Source organism: Hylobates moloch, unplaced genomic scaffold, assembly GCF_009828535.3.
Source record: "Hylobates moloch isolate HMO894 unplaced genomic scaffold, HMol_V3 SCAFFOLD_14, whole genome shotgun sequence".
NCBI classification, from domain to species: Eukaryota; Metazoa; Chordata; class Mammalia; order Primates; family Hylobatidae; genus Hylobates; species Hylobates moloch.
This window is the reverse complement of record NW_026652289.1, coordinates 60,658,558-60,677,453: the sequence shown is the minus strand read 5'-3', so window position 1 is coordinate 60,677,453 and position 18,896 is coordinate 60,658,558. Positions and strand designations below refer to the sequence as shown.

The following is an 18,896-nucleotide window of genomic DNA, read 5'->3' as shown; positions in this document are numbered from 1 at the left end:
CGGGGCGGCCGGGCAGAGGCGCTCCTCACTTCTTCCCGGACGGGGCGAGCATTTTCAAAGTCATGAGCATATAGACTTCAAGTCAAGCAGTTAGATGAGATCACCTGGTGATAAAATAGAGAAGAATGCAAGGACCGAGCCCTGGTGCAGTCCAACATTTAAAGATTGAGCCAAAGAGGAGAAATCAGCATATGGAAAAGGAGGCCCAGTGAGGGAACAGGACTATCTGTGACGACGTGTAGGTAAGTTGAGGGGGAAAAGTGTTTCAAATCAAAGGAACCATGCCAATTATTCATGATTCTACAGAGAGGTCAATTTAGATGTGGATAGAGAATTGGCAATTGCCTTTGAAAACAAGATTATTAGTAATCTTGATAAGTGATAACAGATGATGGAAGCCAAAGCTCAATCAGGGTAGAGTGAGAAGTGAATGTGAAGTGAGGTAGGAACAAGCACTATTGGAGAGATCTTGAAAAACCTTTCTGAGAATTTATGAAGATAGCAGAAAAATAGGGCAGTTCCTAAAGGTGATTTTGGAGTCAAAGGAAGTTTATTTTAGATGGGAGAAATTTCAATATATTTATATGCTGATAGGAGCAATTCAATTGAGAGGAAAAAACTAATGATGCTGGAGGGTAGATAATTGTAAGAGTAAAATGCTTAGGAATGTGCGTGAAAAAAATTCAGGTCACTTGTAAAGGGACTGGCCTTCCTAGGCGCAGGGACACTTCATTCATAGCAACCCAAATGTTACTATGCAGAGAAGGGTAGTTTTGATGGTGAGAAGATAAGGGAGTTTATTTCTGATATCTTTCATTTTTTCCATGAGGTATGAGGCAAAGTTGATTAGTAAAAAGTGGGGGTTGGGGAGGAGGTATATAGAAGGCTTCTAGTAGAGACAAAAAGGAATGAAATAATCCTTCCATCAAGTCTACTTAAATGTCAGTTTAGTGGATAAAACCCTCCCAGAATTAAGTACATCTCCCAAACCCTTTTTCTCTCTCAATGACCTTTTGCTCCTTTCTGGTACTAACATTTGCAATTGTATCTTTGTTCGTTCACTTGTCTGATTCCCCATTAGAGAACTACAGAAGGGCACGGACTTTGATTTCTCCATGTATATTTAGCCGTTAGGACAAGGCAGCAGATGGTCAATAAACACTTTTTTAACAAAAATGTTAATGAACACCTTCAAAATTTTGCCTTACGCCACCTCGTTAAAATACTTGTTTGTGCAAGTCACTTTGCCTCTCTGAGCTTTCATTTCTGAATCTATACCATGGGAATTATCTCTTCCTTGCCTACCTCACCTCATTATCAAGAGGAAGATCTGAGCCAATAATGCTAGAAATGCTTCATTAAGGGCCCCTTAAATGTAATGGATTTCTATTTTTAGCCCACTGGTAGCCTCGCAGGTAGCAGGTGCTGGAAAAGCCTTGCTTACTGGGGGTTGGGGGACAGCATTGTTTCTGTGACCGTAGGCGTCGAATCTATGCGGAAGCGTTCCGCGGACCGCGGAGAGATGGGGCTCAGGCTAGCATCCCTCTCGCTCCAGCCCTTCCCAGGAGGAGCTGGCTGAGCTAGGATAGGGGGCTGGGAGGCCGAGGGGGCAGTAACTGTCAAACCTCGCCGCTTGGCGCCATTATTTAAATGGAACGTGCCTGTCTCGCAGCTGTACGTGCCCGGGGCGGGGCTTCGAGCGCCCTGAGCGGGGCGGAGGCCAGAGGCGGGCTGGGAAGGTGGAGGGGCGGGTCGGGGCGGGGCCAGGCCGGCTAGAGGGGCGGGTCTAGCGGCGGCCCCCGGCGAAGTTCACTGCGCTTGCGCTGACAGACGCAAGATGGCGGACAGTGCGGAACTAAAGGTAAAGCGCAGCTCGAATTCACTTCTAATATTCGGCCGCGGAGACGGCGCCGCTGGTGCTGCGGGGGATGGGTCCGACCCTGGGGGGCCGCTCGGGCCTGACTCCACCCGGGCCTGGAGTTGTAGGTAGAGAGGCGCGCCCGGTCTCAGCAGAGGGGGCCCGCCTGCGGCGGGCCGCGGGCCCCGGGTGCCTCGGGGGCGCTGACGGGTCGTCCCCGGCGTGTTATTGTTGTGGGCGCCCCTGGCGGGGGTGGCGGGGGAAGAGATAAGGAGTCGGGAGATAGGGGCTGCAGCTGTCTCATGGGCTCGGTTTTTTCACCTTCCAGTTAGCCTCCCCGCCCCCCATGGGGAGCTGGGGCTGGGGGCAGGGTGCTCTTGTAGGGGGGATTGGGAAAGCTCCCCGTGGCCGCTTCCTCTTCCTCCTTTGCAGTCCCGGGCTCCTGTCAGGCGCTCTTCTCAGACCCCCGGGAACTTGGCTCCGGCCGCCCCGCCCCTCCGTGGATCCCTGTAGCCCCCGCCCCGGACTCGGCTTTCCCCCGCTGCTCGCTTGTCAGGAAGCGCCTGGGGTGCCCAGCTTGTGGGAAGCGCGATCCCGGGGCAATAGGGTGGGGATCTGGGGGAGAAGCTCTTGTAAAGTTTAGCGAGCCCCAGGCCGGCGTTGGGGTTCGGCTGAGAGGTAGCGGGGGGGAGTCAGCCTGGGCGGGACGTTACTCTTTCTCTCTGATTCCGGGCAGCCGAGGGGAGAAACCCCCTCGAAGAGTGTGTCTTTGGAAGCAGTGTTGGGAGGGGGGGATGCAGCTGCCACTCTCCCTTCTCTTGCCTTGGCTAGGGTGGAGGGTGAGAGGAGCCTTTGGGGGTCTCTGCACACACCATGATGGCGATGCTGTAGCCGATGGAGGTGAATGGTTCGTGTTTATATCCCCCCATTGCCTTTTGTTTGTAGGGACATCTTGCTGGCCATGTTGATTTGAACGAAATTCTCCCCTCATGGTACTCCAACCCCCGAGAAATAGAACGTTCCTCTTAACTGGTACCAATTACTCACGCCTCATGAAATTAGATGAAAGGGTGCCTCCTTTTCCCCGCTTTTCTCCCACCCCAATCTTTACCTGATGATGGCTTCTTTACCGTAGCAGATATACTACTACACAAGCAGTTGGGGGAGGGGGGGTGGAACCCTTATGATTGGATTGTGACAAATGGGGCTCCGCTTGAATAATTTTGGTTTAGTAGCAGGCAGTTCTTAACTAACGCGTATTATTTCGAGGCTCTGAACGCGATCTTCTCTGTGGCTTCCTGTGTGTGTGAACCCAGCAGCTGGTTATGTCTCGACCCAGAGAACTGACATCTCTGTCAGGGTGGAGATTGGGGTATACAATTGTAAATCTTTGGGGAGAGTCTTCTTTTTATAATAAATAAAAATTATTTAATTTTTTTCTCCGTTATAATGAAACGACAACTTCTAGAACAGCCAAATGCCAGATTTGATTCTGTAGAGTTTTTCCTATGGAATATCCTCACCGAAAGAGCTTTTCTCCTAGTAACTTCACAATGTTTACACTCCAAGATTCGTACATTAAGGTATTGGCTTTGAGTGTCATTCTTTTAAAATGTACTTCTAATTACAAATTTACTTAAGGGAGAGCAGATTTACAATGGATGGTTTTGATTTTTGCCCAGTTTCAAACTATTGACTGAAATGAGAAAGCCTTAGGAATTTGAATATTTGGAGATAACCCTTGCAATAAAAAAAAAGCACACAACTTTAAGACATGTTTTCTATAATTTTTCTCTTAAAGTAGAGTCACCATGTTGCTGTGATCTTTGCCTTCTAATATTTATTTTGTTAGGAGTTCTTTTGAATGATAGCTAATCAGTTGTTATACATGGACCATAGGATAAAGCTGAAAAGCTTGTGCAGACTATATTGTCACTCTTGATGCTGTCCAAAGAAACTAGTATGGAAAGCACATGCTGAGAGATTTCCTTCTTTGTTCTTTCTCATTTTAAGAAAGTGCCTTTGGGGATAGATCAGATCCCTGGTGTGAGTCTTGTTAGGTAAAGTTTCTCTTTACGAAAATGAACCAGGATCAGATAAACACCAAACACTTGAAGAAATGTTATTTTTCTAAAATTAGTCTCGTTTTTTGCCCTCTCCCAAATCTACTTGAGTTTTTCCATAGGAAGTTTTTTTTTCTACTTTTATGTTCCTGTTGTATAATTTTTCAAATTATAATAACTGTTTTGACATGTTGGTATGTCAATGTGTGTGTCTGAGACTTTGAGGAGCTGTGTGATAAATTGCTTAGCTGGTGATAGCGGCGTTAAAAAAATTTGGCTAATACTTTATTGTGGTTAGATTTGCTGTTCTTTTTTTGAGGGGTGGAGGAGGTGATCTCAGGAACGCCTACCATAGTTATTTGAGAATGTGTTAAAAAAAAAAAGAGAATGTGTATATATAATTTTCTGTGCAGTAAGGTTTGGCAGATACTCCTTTTGGAAATGATATTTTCTGAAGGCTTTTTGTTTGTGATTTTTTGGAGGTAAATATCATACATTCCTAATATGATAGGAAAAATCAGAGTTAAGAAGAAAAAGATCTAGATTTTTTGAAATTTTAAATGGGAATAGAGTACTTAAACTGTGAAGCTTTGTGTAAAATTCAGTGACTTTTCATTATCTTAGGTTTCAGCCCCATACTTCATTTTGCTGTGGATTGTATTCATAATTATTTTCCTCATGGCTTTTTTAGTGAGTCCTTTTTAATCTATAAGAAATCTGCGAAGATCAGATGGGAAAAACAGATAGATCTTTATCCCCTGTAGGAATTGTGCAAGCTGCAACACTTCAAGATATTGCCAATAAAAATTAGATTGTGAGTCATACATATCAAAATGAATTCTCTATGCACATTTGTTTATGAAAGGTTTAATTTTTCATTAGGGGAATACCCATAAATGACATTTTTAAGAATGTGGAGAGTATTTTGTCATCTTTAAGAACTTAGAAGCAGGAGGGTGTGATGGCCAGATGATCTTGGTAGTTAATAAGCTGACAGCTTCATGCAACTCCTCTTAAAAGTACTTTAAAAAAAAATGTTTTTTTTTTTTTTGGAGTAAAACTCAAACCAAGTTATATTGCCATTTTAATTTACAGGAAGAAGAGTGGGAGAGAAGAAGTCCATCATCATTTTAGTGGAGTAAATAATGAAGTTAAATGGGAAGAGAAACCATAATTATAAAAGTTCCTATGAGTGTGTCAGTGAATTCTATTGTTATTTTCTGCCTCTTTATTTTCAAGAAATAGCCACTTAATATTGATCCTTACGCTGTAATTTGTCTGCTTTTATTTCAGATAGAGGCAAGTACATCTGACAGTTTATTCATGGATTTGATTTGAATCTCTGTAACTTGCTTTTGTCAAGTACCACATTTAGATGGCTTTTGTTTTATGTCATTTTTATGAACAGTATTTAAAAAACTACAGTATAGTTCATAAAATACTACAGTATAGTTTCTAAGTATTTCATGTGATTGTTTTGAAATACCGCCTTCTTTTCATCCACCGTTTTCTCCTGGGCGATCCCATTGTCTTTCTCTTCAAAGAGTCTCTTGTAATCCCTGTTGATTGCAGTAGTGCTTAGTGGCGAGTCCATAGCTGATTAACCTTGGGTTTCTCCTGGTGAACTCCATCAGCATGCTGCTCCAGGGTTCTTGCTGAGGCTTTTGAGTTTAGTGTAATTTGTACCCTTTCTTGCTGGTAACCAGGGATAAGAAAATAAAATGGCCAATGGTTGTAGTGGGAACTGGGAAAAAGTATCCAAGTCTCAGAAAAACTGGGTGTTTATGATGAGATGTAGCCTTTAAAAACAACGACCAAAAACGGATTCATTACTTCATAGAATTGATTGTGGTGTTTTCTGAAGTGTTTGACTGTGGCATGAAGCATCTTGCTTTTTTAATGTTTGAATAATAATATCTTATTTATATAGTACTTTGCAGTTCATAATATATTACATTATCTCTTTTGATCTTTCCAACAGTTCTTTGAGGTAGGAAAGGCAAGTAATAACTAAATCCTTTTTATAGATAGAGAAAGTGAGCCCAGAAAGGGTACGTGACTATTGCAAGGTCATACAAATAAAAGTGGCAGGGACTTAAAAGTGTAGTGCCTTAAAGGTACTACAGCAGACCTGGAGTCCTCTAGGGTGCCCAGTTCACAGATTTCTACTTACGTTGTTGCCGATACTTTCCCTTTTGAGAAAGCTCTATGCTAGGGTATTTTTGGATATACTAGGGCATTTTGCAAGCTTCCTTGCAAAAAGTTTGGAGTTTGTTAGTTGGAATCATACACATTAATTTTTTGTAAGTATCATTTTGCTTGGGAAAATTTCAGAGAAGCTGAAAAGTAAGCAGAAAAATAAACAGTACCTGTAATCCCAACACTCAGAAATATCATGGTTAACATCTGGGTATTTATCCATTTAGACTTTCCCTCTGTGAGCATATGTATATGTATATTCATCACAAAAAGAAATAACACTATTCTTTATAATCTGCTATTTGCATGTCTATCCAGGTTAGTAAATACAGGTCTATATGATCATTTGAAAGCTTACATTGTATTTTATTAAACTAGTCCCTATCAGATTATTCTACTTTTTTTTTTTTTTTTGAGACAGAGTCTTGCTCTGTCGCCCAGGCAGGAGTGCAGTGGCGCGATCTCGGCGCACTGCAAGCTCCGCCTCCCGGGTTAACGCCATTCTGCTGCCTCAGCCTTCGGAGTAGCTGGGACTACAGGCGCCCGCCACTATGCCCCGCTAATTTTTTTGTATGTTTTTAGTAGAGACGGCGTTTTACCGTGTTAGTCAGGATGGTCTCGATCTCCTGACCTTGTGATTCGCCCGTCTCGGCCTCCCAAAGTGCTGAGATTACAGGCGTGAGCCACCGCGCCCGGGCCAGATTCTTCTACTTTTTTTTGCAGTGTCTTTGCAGCCATGTACCAAAGTTTGCAGATGTTTTATTTTAACTAAATGTATTGATATGACAGATCTTTTTTTGTGCTTTAGAAAGCAAGGCAGGCCGGATGCCATGGCCCACGCCTGTAATACCAGCACCTTGGGAGGCTGAGGTGGGTGGATCACGAGGTCAGGAGTTCAAGACCAGCCTCACCAACATAGTGAAACCCCGTCTCTACTAAAAATACAAAAAATTAGTTGGGCGTGGTGGCGGGTGCCTGTAATTTCAGCTGCTCAGGAGGCTGAGGCAGGAGAATCGCTTGAACATGGGAGGCAGAGGTTGCAGCAAGATTGCGCCACTGGACTCCAGCCTGGGCTACAGTGTAAGATTCCATCTCAAAAAAAAAAAAAAAAAAAGAAAGCAATAGAAATGTTTATTTTATTTTTGTAGAGTCAGGGGTCTCACTGTGTTGCCCAGGCTGGTCTCAAATTCCTGGCCTCAAGCAGTGCTGCCTCGGCTTCCCAAAGTGTTGGGATTACAGGTGTGAGACACTGTGCCACTGTGCTCGGCCTGCAAATGGTTTTTACAGGTGTGAGGTATTGTGCCACTGCACCCACTCTACAAATTAGATAAAATGTCAGTGAAATAAATTAGTCATTCTTGGTTTGTTCATTGTCATACCTTTATTGTTTATGTTTCTGTAATGTGTGAGATAAGATTATTAAATGATGGCAGATACAGGTTTTACAAAATGTAAGCAAACATTACTTCAGCATCAGAATGTTTGATAAGTATGTAATCGATTATGAAATAGTATTTTATAATCTATTCATACTATTCTATGAATAGTAGAATTTCAAGTATGCAAGTATGTTTGATTTTGGATATTATATCACAGTGATCAAATATTGCAAGTTTTTGTACCTTATTTAGATACTTATCAGTTTTTTTTGTTTTGCTGGGATTACAGGTGTGAGCCACTACACCCAGCTGATGCTTATCAGTTTCTAACTGGCATTTTACAACTATATTGAACATTGCCAGACGTGGTAATCCCAGCACTTTGGGAGCCAAGGCGGGCAGATCACGAGGTCAGGAGTTCGAGACCAGCCTGACCAACGTGGTGAAACCCTATCTCTACTAAAAATACAAAAATTAGCTGGGCGTGGTGGTGCGCACCTGTAATCTCAGCTACTCAGGAGGCTGAGGCAGGAGAATTGCTTGAACCCGGGAGGTGGAGGTTACAGAGAGCCGAGACCGTGCCACTGTACTCCAGGCGGGGTGACAGTGAGATTCTGTCTCAAACAAACAAACAAAAAAATCCCCCAAAGAACAAACACTATACTGAACATTAATATAGAGAAGATGGAAATAAGACTTTACCATATTTTTAATCTCAAAACAAAGTGTTGCCATAGTATTAAATTGGGAGGTAACATTGTTTTAAGGATCCGCAATCTCTGCCTCCCGGGTTCAAGCGATTCTCCTGCCTCAGCCTCCCGAGTAGCTGGGATTACAGGCATGTGCCACTGCACCCAGCTAATTTTTGTATTTTTAGTAGAGACAGGGTTTCACCACGTTGGCCAGGTTGGTCTCTATCTCTTGACCTCGTGATCCACCCGCCTTGGCCTCCCAAAGTTCTGGGATTATAGGCATGAGCCACCATGCCTGGCCCAGGATCTGGTTTTAGAAAGATAACATAGGCAATGAAAGCATTTTTATTTTTAGAAAAAACCTTTATGAGTTAAATCAATTAATAAATGCATATGTGAATTAAGAATGCTATTTGTGCAACATCTGAAAAGTAGTGCATATGGAAGGAACTTGAGGAAATTGATCGTACTCTAAATTTGATTCGTTAGACTTTGGTCTTCACCTAAATCTGCATTTATGTAACATTTTATCATTAGGATTTCTTTGAAATAGGCAGTAGAGACAATTTTAAAGTACTTAGTTGTCATCAATTTCAGAAGTATTAATTGCCACTGCACTTTTTGCTAGATGTTTGTGACTATACTTCCCCTTCCATGTTAAAAATTGTGCAACTCCTGGTACTTTTGATTCCCTCTACTCTTGGTTTCAGTAGTGTCACATGAAAAGATAATTCCATAGAACCCTTACTTCAGAGTTTTCTGGTAAGTCTTCATTCTTAGCTATGAACTTCTAAAATTCATCAAAATGAAGAAACCACCTTTTTGTTTTTCAGCTTTTCCTTAGATCAAGCAAACAAAACAAACATAAATCCTTTGAATATTAACTAGTAATGGAGATATCAGTAACTCTCATAGGACTGTTGTAAACGTTCCTTTTTTTGGAAACTTAATCTCTTTTTTACCTTTTCTGCTATTCACTGCTTTCAGTTTCCCCCCTTTGGTTGCCGGGTTAATTTCACCAAAACACTCCTTTCATTCTGTCACTCCTATCTATAAAAACTTTGAATAGCTTTCCATCAAAAACTGGATAAAGTCTTAGTTCTCAGTCTAGTATGCAAGATTTTCTATAGTCTGACCCCAGTCCACTTTGTGTGTGTGTTTTGTCTCTTCAGCTATATAGCAAAAACCCTTAACTTAAAGCCAGAGCTGTTAGTTTGCATCTTTTTGTTGGCTGGTGTTCTGTTTGTATACCCCTCCATTCTCCCATCCCTACCCTGTGGACACAATAGGTGTTTTTAATATACATGTGTCAGATGAACAAATTACGTTTAAGATTTGTTTCTGTCAGAGACTGGGGCCTGATACTCTTGTCTATAAGACAGTCTAAATTGAAAATATTCTTAGGGTCATATCTTCGCTCTTTTTCCTTGCTGCTGCTTAGATGAACTTGAATAACATTAAATCCAGAATAATTTATCAAGAGCTGTTTTAGATTTACCTTTTACATTAAGTTATAGAGATAATAAGTGAATACACTTCTCATTGTAATGATCTAACAGTAAATAGGGTAAAAATGGAAAGACCTCATCATCTTCATTCTTAGAGGCAATCACTCTGGTGTATATCTGTGTATTCTTATTTGGGTGGGCAGGGGGAGGTAACAGCTTTATTGAGATAAAATTAACATATCCCATTACAGTTCACCTCTTTAAAGTGCACAATCAGGTGGTTTTTGGTATATTCACAAAGTTGTGTAACCATTAACCACAATCAATTCTAGAATATTTTTTCACCTCGAAAAGCAACCCTACATCCTTTTAGCATCATCCCCTTCCCAAACCGTACCTCACTCTTAGCCCTAGGCAACTGATAATCTATTTTGAGTCTCTGTAGACTTGCCTATTTTGGGCATTTAATATAAATGGAATAAAAATATGTCGCTTTTTGTGTCTGGCCTTGTATTCATTTTTTTCTCTGCATGGGCATTTAAATGTGTATGTCTGTATAATTTTAATTTATTGTGTGTGTGTATGTCTAGATGAGAACAAAACTAGGCACATAGAAGGAACTTAAGTGAATGTACATGTACATAAATATCTTTTCTAAAACCATAAGTGAGACCATAGTATGTTTAGCATCCTACAGTTTGCTTTTTTTCACAATAGATAGTGAAGATCTTTCCATGACATGTCCAAACAATGAGATGGTCTCATTCTTTTTAACAGTGCATAATATTCCCTGCGTATGTTTATGGAGATTTACCTCTTGAATTTATCAATGTATATGGTTAAAAGTTCTTAAGAACTTGTTTTGATGGTTTTGCTCTACACTACTCGTTTTTTAAAAAAAATAATTGCCACATTTAATGTAACCTCTGTAGTATTAATGCTGGAGTTTCACTTAACAATAGGAATGAAAACATCACAGGTAAGGGTTGTACAGCTTGAGGAGAAATGGAACGCAGGGTCTTTATGCAGTTCTGGCAGTGCTCAGCCAAAGCAATTCATTTTGTATTTGGGTTTCTGAATGTGAGCAAGCCTGTTTTTAAAAAAAGCTCATGGCATAGTGCTTAAAATAGAACTTAACATGCTATCTTGTGCTTTATGGTGAATTTTAAGACTTTTTCTTGCAGTCATGCAAGTCTAATCTTAAAGATTGGAAAGATTTCAGAGTAAATATTTTTTCTCATATGTTAAAATCATCATTCTGGTCTATGGGCTTCTGTAAGTTACCCAAGAAGGGGACTGAAGAGGCACAGAACTGGCTCAGAAACTGGCTTATAGTAGATTCTCAGTAATTGTTATTTATTAAATAATTATTTATCATATTCTGTTATTTATTATATTTTTGGGTATCTGCTGTGTATGAGGTACCAGGTTATTGGTGATTTTAGTATATTATCACATGTGTGTATATTTATTTAAGTATTTCTGTTATACTGGAATGTTTACTAAAAATTATCTTTTTAAAAATTATAAAAGTAATGCATCAGTTCTTACAGAGGTTTTCAAAGTCTATTTCTCAGGCCTCTGGTGGTTCCCCGAAGTTTTTCTGAGGGTTCTCCAGGTCAAAATGATTTTCCTAATAATAGGCATTATTTGCGTGCTGACATTTGCAAAATCAGTGGTGGGTAAAGCTGCCAGCACCTTGGCACAAATTAAGGCAGTGGTACTAAATTGTACTAGTAGTTGTGTTGTTCATCACTATGCACTTGGAATTAAAAAAAAATGCCGGTTAAACTTTATGTCCTTGATGAAGCAATAAAACTTACTAATTTTATTGTATCTCAATCCTTGAGTACATTAAAAAATATATTTTGTATGATGAAATGAAAAGTACCTGTAAAACACTTTTATTGAATATCAAATCTGATGGTTAACTTAAGGAAAAGAACTTGTGCAGTTGAGTTGTGAGCTTTTTAAATGGAATACCATTTTTACTTGAAAAAATGGCTGGCAAAGTATGGTTATACAGACTTGGGTATTTGGCATACATTTTCCTGAAAATAAACAAAGTGTGCCTGTCACTACAAGGAAAACAACTGACAATATTTGTTACTAATGATAAAATTTAAGCTTTCAAGTGAAAATAGAACTTTGGAAGACATGTATTTGCCACTGTGAGCTTGACAGTTTCCCAATACTTGACTTTTTTGATAAGATCAGTGTGATATTAATGAATGTGTTATGTTGAAGTTGCATAGTGAAATATGTCAACATTTGGAAGAACTGCATAACTCAGTGAACTAATATTTTCCAAATAACCAATGCATGATATTACAAAATCATGCCTGGATAAAAAGATCCATTGGAAATGGAAGATAGACCAATGAATTTCAGTTTATCAGAGTGGGAAATATTCATTGATACGTTTTCAGATTCCTGCGTAGCAGCAGCCTTTAAAAACCTGCCATTTGTTGTGTTTTGGTGAAGGATCAAAGAATATCGAAAGTTATCTGAAAAGGTTAGAGCATTTTAATAAAAATATTCTATTTTTTCCCAACTCTATAGAGCTTCATAAGGCTAGATTTCCTTTATATTTTTCAACCAAAACAATCTAATACACAGATTGAATGGGAAAGTAGATGTGAGAATCAAGATGTCTTTATTAAGCTAGATGTTAAAGAGATCTGCAAAAATATAAAACCATGATAGTCTTCTAATTTTTATTAAAAATATTTTTTAAATATGAGATTTATGTTAACAAGTAATGGATTAATTAATTAATTTCTTTTTTGAGATGGGCTTTGCCATGTCCCCCAGGCTGGTCTCGAAGTCAGGGGCTCCAGTGATCGTCTGCCTCGGCCTCCCAAAGTGATAGGATTACGGGCGTGAGACACCATGCCCAGCTATTATTATTTTTTTTATGACAAATATTTTAAAGTTTTCTGCTTTGACTGTAAATACTGTAAATATTGATAGATTTAATCAACATAAAGTTTTTTTTTTGGGGGGGAGGACGGTCCTCCACTTTCAGGAGTGTAAAAGAGTCCCAAGAGCAAGAACTTTGAAAACTTCATCTTTTTTAAAATTTAAAATTTACAGTACAGCAGTGCCTAATTTAAAATGGGACGATCCCTTTGACCTTCTCACTCATGGTATTTTTTATAACTTAAAAGGAAAAATAAGGCTGAGAGCAGTGGCTCACACCTGTAATTCCAGTGATTTGGGAGGCCAAGGCAGGCAGAGTGCTTGAGCTCAGGGGTTCCAGACCAGCCTGGACAACATGGCAAAACCACATGTCTACCAAAAATACAAAAAATTAGCTGAGCATGTTGATGCACACCTGTGGTTCCAGCTGCTTGGGAGGCTGAAGTGGGAGGATTGCTTGATCCTGGAAGACGGAGGTAGCAGTGAACTGAGATCCACTGTACTCCAACTGGGTGACAGAGTGAGACCCTGTCTCAAGAAAATAAAAAAAGGAAAAAGTTTACTTCTAGTGATCCTCTTACAAGGCAGTTTGCTAAGCAGAGTTATTTGATTAAATCCTGTATCTCTGTAAGTAATGCTAAGGGTAGTAGCTTGCATTGTACTGAATGAATGTGCTTGAAGTACTTTTTTTTTTTTTTTTTTTTTTGGAGACAGGGTCTCCCTCTCTTGCCCAGGCTGGAGTGCAATGGTATGATCATGGCTCACTGCAGCCTCAAACTCCTGGGCTCAAGTGATCCTTTCACCTCAGCCTCCTGAGTAGCTAGGACTTTAGGTGCTTGCCACCATGCTCAGCTGACTAAAAGCTTTTTTTTTTTTTTTTTGAGGTGGGGTGTTGCTGTGTTGCCCAGGCTGCTCTCAGACTCATGTGATCCTCATGCCTCAGCCTCCCAAAACTATTGGAATTCAAGGTGTTGAGCCACTGCACCTGGCTTGAAGTACTTTTAATCAGTAATGGTGTGGGAAATATATAATTTTTTATTTTTTCAAGGTTATATTTTTTTCTTTTTTCTTTTTTTTTTTTTTTGAGACAAAGTCTCGCTCTGTTGCCCAGGCTGGAGTGCAGTGACATGATCTCAGCTCACCACAACCTCCGCCTCCTGGATTCAAGCAATTCTCCTGCTTCAGCCTCCCGAGTAGGATGCGCACCACTGTGTCCAGCTAATATTTGTGTTTTTAGTAGAGATGGGCTTTCACCATGTTGGCCAGGCTGGTCTTGAACTGCTGACCTCAGATCATCCACGCGCCTCAGCCTCCCAAAGTGCTGGGATTACAGGTGTGAGCCACCATGCCTGGCCTGATTACTTTTTCTGTAGTAAAATATAAGAATCACATGAATAAATGAAAAATTCCTTAACTTAATGTTAGCCAATAATTTCCTCTCTAGCAGAGCGTAGCTCTTATCAAATATATATGATTGATTTGCATTCTACCTATTTTGTTTTTTTCCTTTCCCTTTTGTGAGATAAACATGAAACAGGACCTAGAAATTGTAAGACTGAATGCTTTTCAGTTTCTTTCTGCATTTCTTTAGAGTGGTGTGTGAAAAACTCCAGCCTCTGTTCCTTAAACATCTTTCCCCAGGGTTCAAAGTAAGACTGGAAAAGGAATATTTTTGTCCCAGAAGTTACTCTAATATGTGATTTCAAAATCAGGTAGCATCTTAAAGGTTAAAGACCTTTAAAAAAAAAGTATAGTATTTTGTGTCTAATTGAATCATAATCAGGGAAAAGAACATGAATTTTAGAATTGCCATTAGTCTTCACCTCTGAATTTAGATAGTTCCAGGAATGAGATTAATGGTCTTCTAAGTGTGAGTAGGTCTTGGTCTGTCCATTTTTTCCAGAGAGGAATTCTATAATCTCTTGTTGAGGCTACTTACGTGGCTGATAATGTTTGGGGAACAAGGCAGGATAAAGGTGTCCCACTTACCAGTATGCAGACTTTGCTTAATCTCCACATGTTTAGACTTGTGCCTCACCCTTAATCTTAGCTTCATGCTGGTCTGAGTCTGGAGCCTCTCTGGTTCAGTTGTTCCAGTAAGCCTCTGGCTTCTTGTGTTACGACAGGCTAGTGGGCATGTTAGGGAGGTTGTCTCCTGGATATTTAGTTAGAGGAGACCTGAGGGTCTAACCATCCTGTGTGTTCAGATTTTCCAACAGCCCCCTGTCTTTTTAGATTTGCTTGCCTTTCTTTAGTATTCCCCTCTCTAGGCATTTGTAGGTTGTAGCGTCCTCTTCTGATTTAGTTATCACTGCATTGCCTGCTTTTCATCATCAAAAAGTTTGTTGAAATTTCTAGTTGGTTATTTTTTTCTTTTTGTCCTTGTGGATTAAAGATTTTTCTTTTTCTCTTCCCTCACTATCATTTTGTTTCTCTTTATGGGGGGAATATGGCAGACATTTGTATATGGTGAATTCATATTTAACTGGAGGTCATTGTAAACTTTCTATGAAGCTTATAATACAAACTATATTAATATATAATAATGATTCTTAAATAGTTGCCTGTGTTGAATTAAGATTTACATTGAGTGGTAGTAGAAATTGTGTTATTTTCTAAGAGAAAGCTTGGTTGCTTTTTTAAAAAAAATTAAATTATATACAGCATAGTATGTATAACCTTATAGAAAAATGTGCAACTTATAGACAGGTAGTAAAACAAACATCAAGCCTAATAAATAGAGCATTCTAAAACCTTGAGGCCTTCTTTTGTGCACCCTCATCCTCTCTTCCCCATTTCCTCTAGGTAACTTGTATCAATAGTTTATTTTAAAGGTAAAAGCTAGGAGTGAAACAATAGTTTTGTATATTATTTGTAATGTTGTCTTAAAACCATTGCATCTAATGTTTTATATCATAGTCTTGTAAATTTCCAAATTTACTATAGCGTTCTTCAAAGAGGAGGATTTCATAGGAGAAGGTGGAGAGGAAAGTTTTGGAGACCTGAAATATGTATAGGGTGGACATGGTGGCTCCCATCTGTAATCCCAGCACTTTGGGAGGCTGAAGTGCGCAGATTGCTTGAGTGCAGGAGTTTGAGACCAGCCTGGGCGATAAGGCGAAAACCTGTCTCTACAAAAAAACACAAAAATTAGCTGGCTGAGGCGCATGCCTGTGGCCCAGCTACTTGGGAGGCTGAGGTGGGAGGATCGCTTGAGCCAGGAGGTTGAGGCTGTAGTGAGCTGTGATTGTGCCACTGTACTCCAGCCTGAAGGACAGAGCATGGCAAATATACGTGCTCATAGATTCCAGTAAGTACATCTGATGATGTTTGTGGAAGAAGGGACTTAAGTTAATTACCACAGTAATTTACCCAGGGTTAAGTCTTTTTTTTTTTTTTGAGACTGAGTTTGCACTCCTGTCACCTAGGTTGGAGTACAATGGCGCAATCTAGGCTCACTGCAACCTCTGCCTCCTGAGTTCAAGTGATTCTCTACCCTCAGCCTCCCGAGTAGCTAGGGTTACAGGCGTCTGCCACCACGCTTGGCCAATTTTTGTAGTTTTGGTAGGGAAGGGGTTTTGCCATGTTGGCCTGGCTGGTCTCGAACTCGCCAAGCAATTCTCCTGCTTCAGCCTCCCGAATAGGATGCGCACCACTGTGTCCAGCTAATATTTGTGTTTTTAGTAGAGATGGGCTTTCACCAGAAAGGTGAAACACCTCAGGTGTTCCACCTACCTTAGCCTCCCAAAGTGCTGGGATTACAGGCATGAGCCACCGCCTCGGCCTGAGTTAAGTCTTGAAAAGTGCTCAGGTTTATATCTGTCCATGCTGTCATCTACGAAGAAGTTGAACCATCAGAGTTATGAGAAAAGTCCAGTTTTTTGGCAGAATCATAGACCATTAAAGTCTGTATTACACCTTAAATGTTTTTGTCCTTTTTTTTTTTTTTTGAGGTGGAATCTTGCTCTGTCACCCAGGCTGGAGTGCAGTGGCACAGTCTTGGCTCACTGCAACCTCCACTTCCTGGGTTCAAGCCATTCTCCTGGCTCAGCTGCCCCAGTAGCTGGGATTACAGGCGTGCACCACCGTGCCCAGCTAATTTTTTGTATTTTTAGTAGAGACGGGGTTTCACCATGTTGGCCAGGCTGGTCTCGAACTCCTGACCTTGTGATCCGCCCACCTCAGCCTCCCAAAGTGCTGGGATTACAGGCGCGAGCCACCACACCCGACCTTGTCCATTATTTTTTTGGATACATTTAAAAAACTCTTAGTAAAACATAAAAATAGTTATTCCTTTACTGGGCTATAAGTATTCTTTGCGGCTATAGGTATTCTCTGCTAAATCTTGCAAACAAATAAGCATTCTCCCCTACGCTTCCCTCCTCCTTCCTTTTGCCCGTTTGGCCTTTGGTATCACATTTACTTAAAGCAAGGTTCTTATCCAGTCATTCTATCAATAAAAATGAGTGCTGATTTATATGCCAAATCAGCTGTGTTAAATGCTCACATGTCATTTGGGAATGAAATAGAGTTTTTGCTTTTGTAAAATTACATTCTAAGCCGGGCATGGTGGCTCACGCCTGTAATCCCAGCACTTTGGGAGGCCGAGGCGAGCGGATGACAAGATCAGGAGATCGAGACCATCCTGGCTAACACGGTGAAACCCCGTCTATACGAAAAATACAAAAAATTAGCTGGGCATGGTTGCGCCGGAGCCTGTAGTCCCAGCTACTCGGGAGGCTGAGGCAGGAGAATGGTGTGAACATGGGAGGCGGAGCTTGCAGTGAGCCGACATCGTGCCACTGCACTCCAGCCTGGGTGACAAAGCAAGACTCTGTCTCAAAAGAAAGAAATTACATTCTAGTACTCCCATAAGTATATGAAAAATAGTTTGGTTCTCTTGTACCTTTCCACATTTGAATTTTTATAGAGAGCAGATGTTTCAATAATTAGCAAAAACTTTATTTTGGGAAATGTTTTCTGAATATGAAATAATGTTAAATGCGTTGTTAAAGTTTAATAGTCATTTGTTTTATATATGCTTCCTAAAGGTAGTTTTTGGAGGAAGGAGATGTGGGAGGAGCAAGGAAAAGATACGAAAGAGTTATTGTAGGAAGTTTGATTGCTGGCTCACTGGAAAGTTTAGTGAGATGCCTGTGCCCATTGAGATTGACGACTGTGGATGTAAAATAACATCTATCTGCATGAGTGCATGCATTCTTTTCTCCTACAAAGTGGGAACTAGTTGAATGTGCCAGGCATGGAGGGACAAGGGAATTTTGCAAAGAAATGTTTAGGGGCTAATGGATAGGGCATGACAACATCAGTGAATTAGAGATCTTTGTGAAATTGAATTCTTGAATTGAAGCAAGAAAAGGAGGTTGTAGTTGGAAAATGAAATGTTCGAGTTAGTGATTTTGAAGGTGGTGCAGGTTCTGCTGGAAAGGTGTAGGATATGGCCCAGGGAGTGGGTAGCTGAGGGTGGAAAGTAATGATGAGGAGTTAAGTTGGAGCCTGAATGGCCAAGGCAGGTACTAAAACTTTACTTCAGTGAATGACAGGATGACCTAGAAGATGGACTGTCCAGTACTATGGCCACTAGTTCTGTGTGGGTATTGAGAACTTGAAATGTGGTTAGTCCTAATTAAGATTTGCTGTAAGTGTGAAACATACTGGATTTCGAAGACATAGTATGAAAAAAAGAATGGAAAATATCTCATTAATAATTGATATTGATTGCATGTTGAAATAATATTTTAGGTTTATTGGATTAAGTAAATATATATCATTAAAATTAATTTCACCTACTTGTAATTTTTTGAAATAGAGATGTGGTCTCACTATGTTGGCCAGGCTGGTCTTGAACTCTTGGGCTCAAGTGATGGTCCTACCTCAGCCTCTGAAAGTGTTGGGATTACAGGCGTGAGCCACTGTGCCTGGCCTTTTTACTTTTTAAAATGTGGCTAGTAGCACATTTAAAATTACGTGTGTGTCTCAATATTTGCAGCTTACATTGTATTTCCTTTGAACAGCACTTTTCTAGAGATATTACTGCTCATAAGTAGAATGGGAATTAGGTGGGAGGACAATTGTAGGGGTCTGTAGAACCCAGTGTCAGAATCCTTTGGGAGAGGGGGTGGACGTTGAGGCTTATTTTCATTGAGTTGCTGGTGCTTTCTCTTCTGCTGTTCTTTGTTCTTGGAATTAATGACCTTCTTTTCACCCCCCCCCCCCCCGCCCCCTACCTCCCTTCCCTCCACGGAGTGGCTAACCTCAGGGAGTTTGCTTCATTCTTTTTTTTTTTTCTTTTTCTTTTGACAGAGTCTTGCTCTGTC

General features: G+C 40.4%; 1 protein-coding gene across 5 annotated transcripts in view; it reads left to right on the top strand.

The window, feature by feature from the left end:
• The window catches only part of PIAS1 (protein inhibitor of activated STAT 1), a 228,363-nt gene that overhangs the window by 84,861 nt on the left and 124,606 nt on the right, over window positions 1–18,896 (top strand). The window contains exon 1 of one of the 5 annotated variants that reach the window (XM_032175708.2): window positions 1,782–1,861. The exons of 1 other annotated variant lie outside the window; for it this stretch is intronic. In XM_032175708.2, the coding sequence (XP_032031599.1) occupies window positions 1,838–1,861 (24 nt within the window). In that variant the 5' untranslated portion in view covers window positions 1,782–1,837. Of the gene's footprint in view, window positions 1–1,781; window positions 1,862–2,682; window positions 2,766–3,262; window positions 3,442–5,014; window positions 5,118–18,896 lie in introns of those variants that run through there. 3 more of the 5 variants (XM_058427859.1, XM_058427856.1, XM_058427858.1) reach the window with 3 other exon arrangements.